This window comes from Scyliorhinus canicula, chromosome 30 (assembly GCF_902713615.1).
Source record: "Scyliorhinus canicula chromosome 30, sScyCan1.1, whole genome shotgun sequence".
Taxonomy (NCBI): domain Eukaryota; kingdom Metazoa; phylum Chordata; class Chondrichthyes; order Carcharhiniformes; family Scyliorhinidae; genus Scyliorhinus; species Scyliorhinus canicula.
In genome coordinates this window covers 15,188,136-15,200,827 of record NC_052175.1, presented here as the reverse complement: position 1 = coordinate 15,200,827, position 12,692 = coordinate 15,188,136, and the positions used below count along the sequence as shown (strand labels likewise).

The following is a 12,692-nucleotide window of genomic DNA, read 5'->3' as shown; positions in this document are numbered from 1 at the left end:
GCCACAGACCCAGGAGTAGGCCACAGGCCCAGGAGTAGGCCATAGGCACAGAAGTAGGACACAGGCACAGGAGTAGGCCACAGGCACAGGAGTAGGCCGCAGGCCCAGGAGTAGGCCACAGACCCAGGAGTAGGCCACAGATACAGAAGTAGGCCACAGGCCCAGGAGTAGGCCACAGGCCCAGGAGTAGGCCACAGGCCCAGGAGTAGGCCACAGACCCAGGAGTAGGCCACAGACCCAGGAGTAGGCCACAGACCCAGCAGTAGGCCACAGGCCCAGGAGTAGGCCACAGGCCCAGGAGTAGGCCACAGACCCAGGAGTAGGCCACAGACCCAGGAGTAGGCCACAGGCCCAGGAGTAGGCCACAGGCCCAGGAGTAGGCCACAGACCCAGGAGTAGGCCACAGGCCCAGGAGTAGGCCACAGGCACAGGAGTGCGCCACAGGCCCAGGAGTAGGCCACAGGCACAGGAGTAGGCCACAGGCCAGGAGTAGGCCGCAGGCCCAGGAGTAGGCCACAGACACAGAAGTAGGCCACAGGCCCAGGAGTAGGCCACAGGCCCAGGAGTAGGCCACAGGCCCAGGAGTAGGCCACAGACCCAGGAGTAGGCCACAGACCCAGGAGTAGGCCACAGACCCAGCAGTAGGCCACAGGCCCAGGAGTAGGCCACAGGCCCAGGAGTAGGCCACAGGCCCAGGAGTAGGCCATAGGTGCAGGAGTAGGCCATAGCCCAGGGGTAGGCCATAGGCCCAGGAGGAGGCCATAGCCCAGGTGTAGGCCACAGGCACAGGAGTAGGCCACAGACCCAGGAGTAGGCCACAGACCCAGGAGTAGGCCACAGACCCAGGAGTAGGCCACAGGCCCAGGAGTAGGCCATAGGCACAGAAGTAGGACACAGGCCCAGGAGTAGGCCACAGGCACAGGAGTAGGCCACAGGCACAGGAGTAGGCCGCAGGCCCAGGAGTAGGCCACAGACCCAGGAGTAGGCCACAGACACAGAAGTAGGCCACAGGCCCAGGAGTAGGCCACAGGCCCAGGAGTAGGCCACAGGCCCAGGAGTAGGCCACAGACCCAGGAGTAGGCCACAGACCCAGGAGTAGGCCACAGACCCAGGAGTAGGCCACAGACCCAGCAGTAGGCCACAGGCCCAGGAGTAGGCCACAGGCCCAGGAGTAGGCCACAGACCCAGGAGTAGGCCACAGGCCCAGGAGTAGGCCACAGGCCCAGGAGTAGGCCACAGACCCAGGAGTAGGCCACAGGCCCAGGAGTAGGCCACAGGCACAGGAGTGCGCCACAGGCCCAGGAGTAGGCCACAGGCACAGGAGTAGGCCACAGGCCAGGAGTAGGCCGCAGGCCCAGGAGTAGGCCACAGACACAGAAGTAGGCCACAGGCCCAGGAGTAGGCCACAGGCCCAGGAGTAGGCCACAGGCCCAGGAGTAGACCACAGACCCACGAGTAGGCCACAGACCCAGGAGTAGGCCACAGACCCAGCAGTAGGCCACAGGCCCAGGAGTAGGCCACAGGCCCAGGAGTAGGCCACAGTCCCAGGAATAGGCCACAGACCCAGGAGTAGGCCACAGACCCAGGAGTAGGCCACAGGCCCAGGAGTAGGCCACAGGCCCAGGAGTAGGCCACAGACCCAGGAGTAGGCCACAGGCCCAGGAGTAGGCCACAGGCACAGGAGTGCGCCACAGGCCCAGGAGTAGGCCACAGGCACAGGAGTAGGCCACAGGCCAGGAGTAGGCCGCAGGCCCAGGAGTAGGCCACAGACCCAGGAGTAGGCCACAGACCCAGGAGTAGGCCACAGGCCCAGGAGTAGGCCACAGGCACAGAAGTAGGCCACAGGCCCAGGAGTAGGCCACAGACCCAGCAGTAGGCCACAGGCCCAGGAGTAGGCCAGAGGCACAGGAGTAGGCCACAGGCCCAGGAGTAGGCCACAGACCCAGGAGTAGGCCACAGACCCAGGAGTAGGCCACAGACCCAGGAGTAGGCCACAGGCCCAGGAGTAGGCCACAGACCCAGGAGTAGGCCACAGGTCTAGGAGTAGGCCACAGGCCCAGGAGTAGGCCACAGGCCCAGGAGTAGGCCACAGGCACATGCTACACTCCCTCTAAGGCCAGTACAGCCATTCCTCAGGTAAGGAGTCCCAGCCTGTACACAATACTTCAGGCGAGGCTTCACCAAGATTAGACGGATTGGCCATGATAAAATGGCCGCTCAGTGTCCAAGGATGGTTAGGTGGGGTTAGGGCGGGGGAGCGAGCCTAAGTAGAGGGTGTTCATTCAGAGAGAGTTGATGCAGAGACGATGGGCCGAATGGGCTCCTCTTGCACTCTAGGAATTCTATAATTCTATTGGCTGAACTCCCCATCTGGGCACTGAGGACAATTGCAGTGTTTTATGATGGAGCCCGGGCTGAGTTTGGTTCATTTAACACAGGTCAGGGGGTGAATTTGTGATCGATGGATGAACAGCAATGCCCCAAGTGACAGGGAGAAGGAACACCTTGGTCTGTGGCGTTTTTCATTCTTCCCACTCCCCACGAAATGACTTTGCACCATCTCTCGGTGTGTCATCACCCCTGTGGAGAACAGCAGGGCAGCCGATCGAGACCACTTGCCAACGTGACACGAGAGAGAAAGCTCCGTGTGCTCACGGAGAGCCAGTCGCTGCTGCTTTGGGTCCTCGGGCTGTTTGTACAACAGGTTCCTCCAGCGGGACTGACTCTGTGTTGTTTGTGCTGCTCTTCTCTTCTGTTTACAGTCACAAGCTCCTGATGAGGTCACCAGGGCATTTTAGCACCTGCATTTTGAGATTGTTCCATTTGTTTTGCTGCCCCTGTTCAATCAGGAGGTAGCTGCATTTATCTCTCCGTTTCCACCACTGGATCGCAGCCAAAACTTCAGTCTGACTCTTGGCTATTGCTTCAGACTCAGTTGAGTTTTAGGGTGTTCGCCTGTCATATGACCATAAGACACAGGAGCAGAATTAGGCCACTCGGCCCATCGAGTCTGCTCCGCCATTCAATCACGGCTGATATTTTCTCATCCCCCATTCTCCTGCCTTCTCCCCATAACCCCTGAACCCCTTATTAATCAAGAACCTCGCTATCTCTGTCTTAAAGACACTCAGTGATTTGGCCTCCACAGCCTTCTGCGGCAAAGAGTTCCACAGATTCACCACCCTCTGGCTGAAGAAATTCCTCCTCATCTCTGTTTTAAAGGATCGTCCCTTTAGTCCGAGATTGTGTCCTCTGCTTCTAGTTTTTCCTACAAGTGGAAGCATCCTCTCCACGTCCTCTCTATCCAGGCCTCGCAGTATCCTGAAAGTTTCAATAAGATCCCCCCACATCCTTCTAAACTCCAACGAGTACAGACCCAGAGTCCTCAACCGTTCCTCATACGACAAGTTCTTCATTCCAGGGATCATTCTTGTGAACCTCCTCTGGACCCTTTCCAAGGCCCAGCACATCCTTCCTTAGATACGGGGCCCAAAACTGCCCACAATACTCCAAATGGGGTCTGACCAGAGCCTTATACAGCCTCAGAAGTAAATCCCTGGTCTTGTATTCTAGCCCTCTCGACATGAATGCTAACATTGCATTTGCCTTCCTAACTGCCGACTGAACCTGCACATTAACCTTAAAAGAATCGTGACAAGGACTCCCAAGTCCCTTTGTGCTTCTGCTTTCTGAAGCATTTCCCCATTTAGAAAATAGCCTCTGCCTCCATTCTCCTTCCAAAGTGCATAACCTCACACATTTCCACATTGTATTTGACCTGCCACTTCATTGCCCGCTCTCCTAGCTTGTCCAAGTCCTTCTGCGGCCCCCTGGCTCCCTCAATACTACCTGTCCCTCTGCAGATCTTTGTATCATCTGCAGAAGTTTAACATTTATTTTTATTTAATTTTTCCGATCAATGGGGCAATTTAGTGTGGCCGATCCAACTACCTGCCGCATCTTCGGGTTGTGGGGGGTGAGGCGCACACAGACACGGGGAGAACATGCAGCGATGTCTCTCAGTAGATGAGGTGAGGTGGACATTAGCGGCATTGATGAATTTTGTTTGAGTCTGCATTCAGCGAGCTTAAGGCTTTCAAGACATGGAAAGCGTTCTACATTTTCTGGGACGTTGATCTGAATTGAAGGGACAGGGGCATTTTTCTGTGGGGGTTGCTGGGAAGAGGACCTTAGTTTTATATGTCCCAGTGTTTAGTGGAAAGGCCCATTTTCCCATTCGCTTCAGAGGAAGCGGTGACCTGGATTTCTGAGTGTGCACATTCCAGCAGCATCTACAAACTGAAGTCTCCGACTGAGGTTTGGATTGAAGATGGCGAGACCAGCAGCGAAAGAGGCCATCGTGTCTGCGCTGGTGAAAGAAGAGAAAAGGGCGGCACGTGGCGCAGTGGGTTAGCACTGGGACTGCGGCGCTGAGGATCCGGGTTCGATCCCGGCTCTGGGTCACTGTCCGTGTGGAGTTTGCACATTCTCCCCGTGTGTGCGTGGGTTTCCTCCGGGTGCTCCGGTTTCCTCCCACAGTCGAAAGATGTGCGGGTTAGGTGGATTGGCCATGCTGAATTGCCCCACGGTGTCCAAACGTTAGGTTGAGTGGTGGGGATAAGGTAGAGGTGTGAGCTTGGGTGGGGTGCACTTTCACAGGCTGGTGTAGACACGAAGGGCCGAGTGGCCTCCTTCTGCACTATAAATTCTATGGCCTAAGCTGATGTTTGATCCAGTTAAGTTTTGGAAAGATCAAAGCTAGATTCTGCTACCTTCCCATAGATTTCTCCTTTCTCTCCTCTGGCCACAGTTTGGAGTTGGACCAGACTGTTGGCCAACTTGGCATCCTATTGGATTTGAATGTTAGTTTCTAACAATATAACCTCTGGAACACATCTAACATTCGTAACACGACCCACCTCCTCCCAGCGTCCATGCCACCTCCCGTTCTCTTAACCCTGGCAATGACATCTACACTTCCAATTGTTCAGATCAGATAGTACCCCTTCGGAGGTCGTTAGCCTCTCCATCAAACACCCTGCCCCCTTAAAATGTCCCAACTTAAAATTCAGATCAAGCTTTTGGCCAAACCCCATCTTTTGTTTTAATAAATTTAGAGTGCCCAATTCATTTTTCCCAATGAAGGGGCAATTTAGCGTGGCCAATCCACCTACCCCGCACATCTTTGGGTTGTGGGGGTGAGACCCACGCAGACACGGGGAGAATGTGCAAACTCCACACGGACAGTGACACAGAATCGAACCCGGGACCACGACGCCGTGAGGCATCGGAGCTAACCACTGCGCCGCCCTGTTTTTGTCCCAACTAAGGGGCAATTTAGCGTGGCCAATCCACCTACCCTGCACATCTTTGGGTTGTGGGGGGTGAAACCCACGCAGACACGGGGAGAATGTGCAAACTCCACACGGACAGTGACCCAGAGCCGGGGATCGAACCTGGGACCTCAGCGCCATGAGGCAGCAATGCTAACCACTGCGCCGTTCTCCAGAGCTAACCACTACACCACCATGATGCTTCAGTATCAAATTGTTTATATGATTTTGTTTTTCTCTCAGTTGAACTCTGTTATGATGCAAGAATCCTGATTCTTGAGGATTTTCAATGTTCCGGATTTTCCGTACAGCTGTGTATCCCATGCCATGAGAATAGATTCAGCCTGACCCATTTCAGCCGATTTGGACAGTAAACTGTGAGCAGCCTCATGCACCTGTGACTGAAACTCTATCCAGCCCCTCCCGCCTTCTCCGATAGCGATCTTCCTGGAATGTACTATCTCAAAATCAGCTGATTAACACAAGCCGCTTTACTCCAGTATGTCGAGGTTAAATAATTCTTGGCTCGTTGTGAATAATCATTTCAAGAACATTTTGTGTGATTACACATCAGGAGTCCCGGTCACACAGAAGGGCTGGCCGCTGTGGGAGAGAAGTGGCGGGCTGGAGGGTGGGAGGACAATGGGGAAAGCATGGAGCGGCAGGGTTAACAGTGGTTAGCACTGTTGCTTCACCGCGCCAGGGTCCCGGGTTCGATTCCCGGCTGGGTCACTGTCTGTGCGGAGTCTGCACGTCCTCCCCGTGCCTGCGTGGGTTTCCTCCGGGTGCTCCGGTTTCCTCCCACAAGTCCCGAAAGACGTGTTTGTTGGGCGAATTGGACATTCTGAATTCTCCCTCTGTGTACCCGAACAGGCGCCGGAATGTGGCGACTAGGGGCTTTTCACAGTAACTTCATTGCAGTGCTAATGTCAGCCTACTTGTGACACTAGTAAAGGTGATGATGGTGATTATGATGAGGTTCTGGGGATTAGAACATAGAACAGTACAGCACAGAACAGGCCCCTCGGCCCTCGATGTTGTGCCGAACAATGATCACCCTACTTAAACCCACGTAACCCGTATACCCATAACCCAACAATCCCCCCATTAACCTTACACTACGGGCAATTTAGCATGGCCAATCCACCTAACCCGCACATCTTTGGACTGTGGGAGGAAACCGGAGCACCCGGAGGAAACCCACGCACACACGGGATACGAATGAGGCGTTGGACACGGGAGAGTTGGAGATGGATGATCTCTGGCCCCTAAGATGGTAAAGCAGTCTCGCATGTAAGCGTACAAAATTCTGAGGCGGCTCGTGGCGCAGTGGTTAGCACTGCAGCCTCACGACGCCGAGGACCCGGGTTCGATCCCGGCCCAGGGTCACTGTCCCGTGTAGAGTTCGCACATTCTCCCCGTGACTGCGCGGGTCTGGGACCTCGGCGCCGTGAGGCAGCAATGCTACCCACTGTGCCACCGTGCTGCCCCCCACAACCCAAAGATTTAAGGTCCCGTTGCCCGTACGGAAGATCAGATGGTCGTTTACACAACCATCCTTCTAACATGCTCATCCCCAGCTAGCGAGGAGGATCCAGCCGAGGTTTACGTTATAAATGAGTGAAGCTTAATTCCCACGTCGTACGTCACACTCATCTCCAATTCTAATTCCTCTCGAACTGCAATCTGTCCCTCGCTCTACTCCGATCCCGTGTTGTTTAAATGCATTTGCTTCCAGATTGGGCCACCAATTATTCTGAGCAGCACCAGGGTTGACTGGATCGAACACTTTTCGTGGGCGGAAGTGAAACTGGGCGCTTTTGCTACGAGCGGAGAATATTACTGGAACCCCCCCCCCCCCCCCCCCCCCCCCACTCCCTCCCCCTCCCCTGGGGGGGCTCACTGCTCCGCTACCCCCATCCACGGCTGTTTCACAACTTTATTACAATTCGCGTTCTCCCTGCAGTCCACTGGAGCAAAGGGAGAGGGAGAGTTAGGCTTCGGGAAATGAATTTTGCTGAGGTTAGTGATTTCATCCCGCGTCCGGGGAAACGACTGGGAATTTGCAACGCGTTTCACATTGGAAAGGTGGGAAAGAATGAGCCACTCCTGCTATCCCTGACTCCTGAAAATGGTGGTTTGTCCAGAGGCTGGGGACAAGACTATGTTCATATGGGGCTGGTTTAGCACACTGGGCTAAATCGCTGGCTTTTAAAGCAGACCAAGGCGGGCAAGCAGCACGGTTCGATTCCCGTACCAGCCTCCCCGGACAGGCGCCGGAATGTGGCGACTAGGGGCTTTTCACAGTAACTTCATTGAAGCCTACTCGTGACAATAAGCGATTTTCATTTTCATTTTCATTTCATTTCAGCTGATGTCTCTGAATATTCTATCAAAACTATTTATAGAGTGGGGGGGGGGTGGGGGAACGGCATGGTGGCGCAGTGGTTAGCACCGCTGCCTCACAGCGCCGAGGTCCCAGGTTTGATCCCGGCCCTGGGTCACTGTCCGTGTGAAGTTTGCACATTCTCCCCGTGTCTGCGTGGGTTTGACCCCCCACAGCCACGTCTACAGAATTATGAGGGGCATAGACAGAGTGGATAGTCAGAGATTTTTCCCCAGGGTAGAGGGGTCAATTCCTAGGGAGCATAGGTTTAAGGTGCGAGGGGCAAGGTTTAGAGGAGATGTACGAGGCAAGTTTTTTTATACAGAGGGTAGTGGGTGCCTGGAACTCGCTGCCGGAGGAGGTGGTGGAAGCAGGGATGATAGTGACGTTTAAGGGGCATCTTGACAAATACATGAATAGGATGGGAATAGAGGGATACGGACCCCGGAAGTGTGGAAGATTTTAGTTTAGACGGGCAGCATGGTCAGCACAGGCTTGGAGGGCCGAAGGGCCTGTTCCTCTGCAATACTCTTTGTTCTTTGTTCAAACACTAAGATGTGCAGGGGAGGTGGATTGGCCACGATAAATTATTATTTTTTAAAATAATCTTTCTTGGCACAAGTAGGCTTACCTTAACATTGCAATGAGGGCAGTGGTTAGCCCTGCTGCCTCACGGTGCTGAGGTCCCAGGTTCAATCCCGGCTCTGGGTCACTGTCAGTGTGGAGTTTGCACATTCTCCTCGCGTCTGCGTGGGTTTCGCCCCCACAACCCAAAGATGTGCAGGGTAGGTGGATTGGCCACGCTAAATTGCCCCTTAATTGTAAAAATGAATTGGGTACTCTAAATTTATTTTAAAAAAACACTACTGTACAATGAAGTTACTGTGAAAAGCCCCTAGTCGCCACACTCCGCCGCCTGTTCGGGTACACAGAGGGAGAATTCAGAATGTCCAATTCATCTAAGCACGTCTTTTGGGACTTGTGGGAGGAAACCGGAGCACCCGGAGGAAACCCACGCAGACACGGGGAGAACGTGCAGACTCCGCACAGACAGTGACCCCAAGCCGGGAATCGAACCCGGGACCCTGGAGCTGTGAAGCTGCCCCTTAATTGGGAAAAAAAAGTATTGGGAACTCTAAATGAATAGAAAAGAGAAAAAAGAAACTATTGGTTGAGACACATCGAGAGTAGGGTTTTTTTTATTAGTTCATGGGAACGTGTGAGTCGCTGGCTACACCAGCAATTACTGCCCATCCCTAATTGCCCTTGGGGGGTAGTTAAGTGTCAACCACGTCGATCTGGAGTCACACGTAGGCCAGACCAGGTAAGGACGGCAGATTTCCTTCCCGAAAGGACATTCGTGAACCAGGTGGGTTTTTACGACAAACGACAATGATTTCATCATCACAAATCCAGATTTTTATTGAATTCAAATTTCACCATCCGGGGATTTGAACCCAGGTCCCTGGAGCATTACCCCTGGGTCCCTGGCTTGCTAGCCCACTGCGCCACCACGCCTCCCCATCATAGGTGTAAGAATGGAGTAAATTAGATTGGGGGGGGGGGGTGTGACATAATTTGCTGTTCTATTTCGATTGCCTGTGTATAAAGGCTAATGGGTGGAAATGAAATGTGTTGCGCACTTAATAATTTGCGATTTGTTGGGCTACTTTTGCAGATGCCCGGGAACAGCACAAACATGTACTCATATACAAACCATGCTGTGGAGTCGGACAACTTATGAACAAGGTGGACGGGAGATTTCAGGTGGAACGCGGCCTCCAATTCAAGCACGCAGCGGGGCAGCTATGAAACTTAATTTTAAGTCTATTCTTTCGTTTTTAAATATTATCAAAGGAATGTGTTCTCCCCCCCCCTCCCTCCCCTCTCTCCCCAGGATAAACGTTCGATCTCCTCACTGCCAATACCGACGCCAAGTGCCATGAAAGAAAGTGACGGGGACGTACGGTGACCCTTACCGCACAAGCCAAACTTAAACGTCCAATGTTTAGGATGTTAAGATAATAACAAGGTCACATGAGAAACGGGAGGGCGACTTACTTTGAGCGGGAAGAATATTCAAAGCCTTGAACACAGCGCGGTGCAGGAATTTTCGGGGGTGGGGTGGGGAGGAGAGGGGTTGGGGGATCCCACGGGAATCACCAGGGTCCACGTGGGCTGCTGCACAGAACAGGAATTGCTGGGATCCGTTTGGGATTCAGCGTGATTGGCAGATTAGTGTGGGCTGCGTTGTGGTCTTCCCTTCCGACCTCACTAATCCTCCGATCGCATGAGCATTGTCGAAATTCCTCACTGAGTTTTTACTGAAGTTTCAGTTTGCAAAACAGGTAGTGTTTTTGGGATGAGGCCGTTGCCGAAGGTTGGGATGGGTTTGGAGAGGGGAGCAGAGGCCGCAGTAGTTTAATGCCTTTCCCACTGAGCCTGACGTTGCCTGCTTGGTACTCAGGGCCGCACAGTGGTTAGCACTGCTGCCTCACAGCTCCAGGGACCCAGGCCGCACAGTGGTTAGCACTGCAGCCTCACAGCGCCAGGGACCCAGGCCGCACAGAGGTTAGCACTGCTGCCTCACAGCTCCAGGGTCCCGGATTCAATTCCGGCCTCGGGTGACTGTGCGGAGTCTGCACGTTCTCCCCGTGTCTGCGCGGGTTTCCTCCGGGTGCTCCGGTTTCCTCCCACAGTCCAAAGACATGCAGGTTAGGTCGATTGGTCACGCTAAATTGCCCCTTCGTGTCTAAGGGGTTAGGTTACGGGGATAGGGTGGAGGTGTGGGCTTAAGTAGGGCGCTCTTTCCAAGGGCCAATGCAGACTCGATGGGCCGAATGGCCTCCTTTTGCACTGTAAATGCTATGATTGAAATAGATTAGTGCTGATATGGCTGTTCATTAATGTCAGTTTAACCAGTTCTGATGCACAGAGTTACTTTCAGACGTAAACATTGGCATAGATTATGATCAAGGTGCACAATCACCCAGCCGATTGGGTGCCCTCTCAAGGTTAGAATAACCTAAAATTCCATCTATGCGCTCCTTGCGCTGTGAGAATAAACGGTCCAGCACTCGGAAGTCCCTTCAAGTCTCTTGAATTCTGATTTGGAGTTAATTGCCGAATTAGCATCAACTCCAAACGCAGATCTCCCTGAGCAGATTATTCCTCCTGTTACCCAAACGTGCAGTAACGATTCTTTACAAATCCACGTTCTGCTGATTCTATCTCCGATATCGGCTAACGTATAACTTGCACCATTTGTCAATAGGCAAACAAATATTTATAGTCAAGTTGCATATTGGCGACAATTTCTTTTACACGGAACAGAATCTCTTTATCCCATTGAATCTGCCTCTTTATTATCTGAGAGAGTCTATCAGCCCCCCCCCCCCCCTCCACTGCCACCCTACCACCTCACACTCGCTCACTGCCTCAAGTCCATTGTGTCCTTGAATTCCAACATTGGTTGCCGTGTGCCAAACTTTGAGTGCATGTGAAAATGTTTTCACTTCAGTTGCTGCCTCAAGAATGGATTGCTGAGCTCCGGACCGACTGGACTTTTCTCCACAACCTTTCCGAGGATTGTAAAGCCAGCCTTATGATGGAACATTCGCTGTCTGATAGGGAATTGTAGTTTTATGTGTGTGTGTGAGAGAGAGGATGGCTGTTCTTCAATTTTTATACACAACTTTTAAACCTTCTGTCGTTATTTTCAGTCTGAGCTGTGTATATATATTATGCCAAGTTAGGCTTCGTTCTACCTGAAGTCTATGCCTTCTGACAGGGCAGCCATCATGTCCTGAGGAATCAGATGATTTCTGGGTTGAGCTGCGACTACTCTCTCTGCCAGCAATGTGTGAGTGTGTGTCTGTGTGTGAGGGTGTGTGTATGTGTTAGTGCCTGTGTGTGTCTGTGTGTGTGTTAGTGCCTGTGTGTGTCTGTGTGAGCGTGTGTATGTGTGTGAGGGTGTGTGTATGTGTTAGTGCCTGTGTGTGTCTGTGTGAGTGTGTGTATGTGTGTGAGGGTGTGTGTATGTGTTAGTGCCTGTGTGTGTCTGTGTGAGTGTGTGTATGTGTGTGAGGGTGTGTGTATGTGTGTGAGGGTGTGTGTGTTAGTGCCTGTGTCTGTGTGTGTGTGAGGGTGTGTGTGTGTGTGTGTGAGGGTGTTAGTGCCTGTGTGTGTGTCTGTGTGTGAGGGTGTGTGTGTTAGTGTCTGCGTGTGTGTGTGTCTGTCTGTGAGGGTGTGTGTGTTAGTGCCTGCGTGTATGTGTGTGTGTGTGTGTGTGTGTGTGTGTGAGAGTGTGTGTGTGTGTGTCTGTGTGTGAGGGTGTGTGTGTTAGTGCCTGTGTGTGTGTGTGTGTGTGTGTGAGGGTGTGTGTGTTAGTGTCTGTGTGTGTGTGTGTGTGAGGGTGTGTGTGTTAGTGTCTGTGTGTGTGTGTGTGAGGGTGTGTGTGTTCGTGCCTGTGCGTGCTGCGCGTGTATGTGTGTGTAAATATCACCATTGCTCTCACCTTAAATAACTTGATTAACTACTAACTATATTTATAACCAGAATAAAACTCCACTCCTGTTTGAGGATCGGAGAATATACATCGAGCAAATGCATGTTTTTTTTTGTATTAAAATTCTTCTGATGGTAATTTCAGCCCTACCACACGTTGCTTTGGAAGAGGTTTTAGAAATTGCCAAATTGATAAGACAGGAAGTTGTGAAATGTCACTGTGATCTGCAACTCCAAATAAAGGGAATAATAATTATTTTTAAATGAGGTTTTGTTTTGGCCTGCCTGTTTATTAATCGCACAGCCTCGCTTCTGTACAGCTACAATTGCTTAGGGCTGGTCTGCTTGGCAGGGTAGCACAGTGGTTAGCACTGCTGCTTCACAGCTCCAGGGTCCCAGGTTCGATTCCTGGCTTGGGTCACTGTCTGTGCGGAGTCTGCACATCCTCCCTGTGTGCGCGTGGGTTT

The 12,692-nt window shown here is 52.6% G+C and overlaps 1 protein-coding gene across 1 annotated transcript in view; it reads left to right on the top strand.

Annotated features, from left to right (window-relative positions):
- LOC119958688 (uncharacterized threonine-rich GPI-anchored glycoprotein PJ4664.02-like) overlaps positions 1 to 10,226 on the top strand; it is a 41,860-nt gene extending 31,634 nt beyond the window's left edge. The window contains exon 7 of the mRNA XM_038787265.1: positions 9,398 to 10,226. Coding sequence (XP_038643193.1) covers positions 9,398 to 9,463 — 66 coding nt within the window. The 3' untranslated portion in view covers positions 9,464 to 10,226. The remainder of the gene's footprint in view (positions 1 to 9,397) is intronic.
- The last annotated feature ends 2,466 nt before the right edge of the window (positions 10,227 to 12,692 follow it).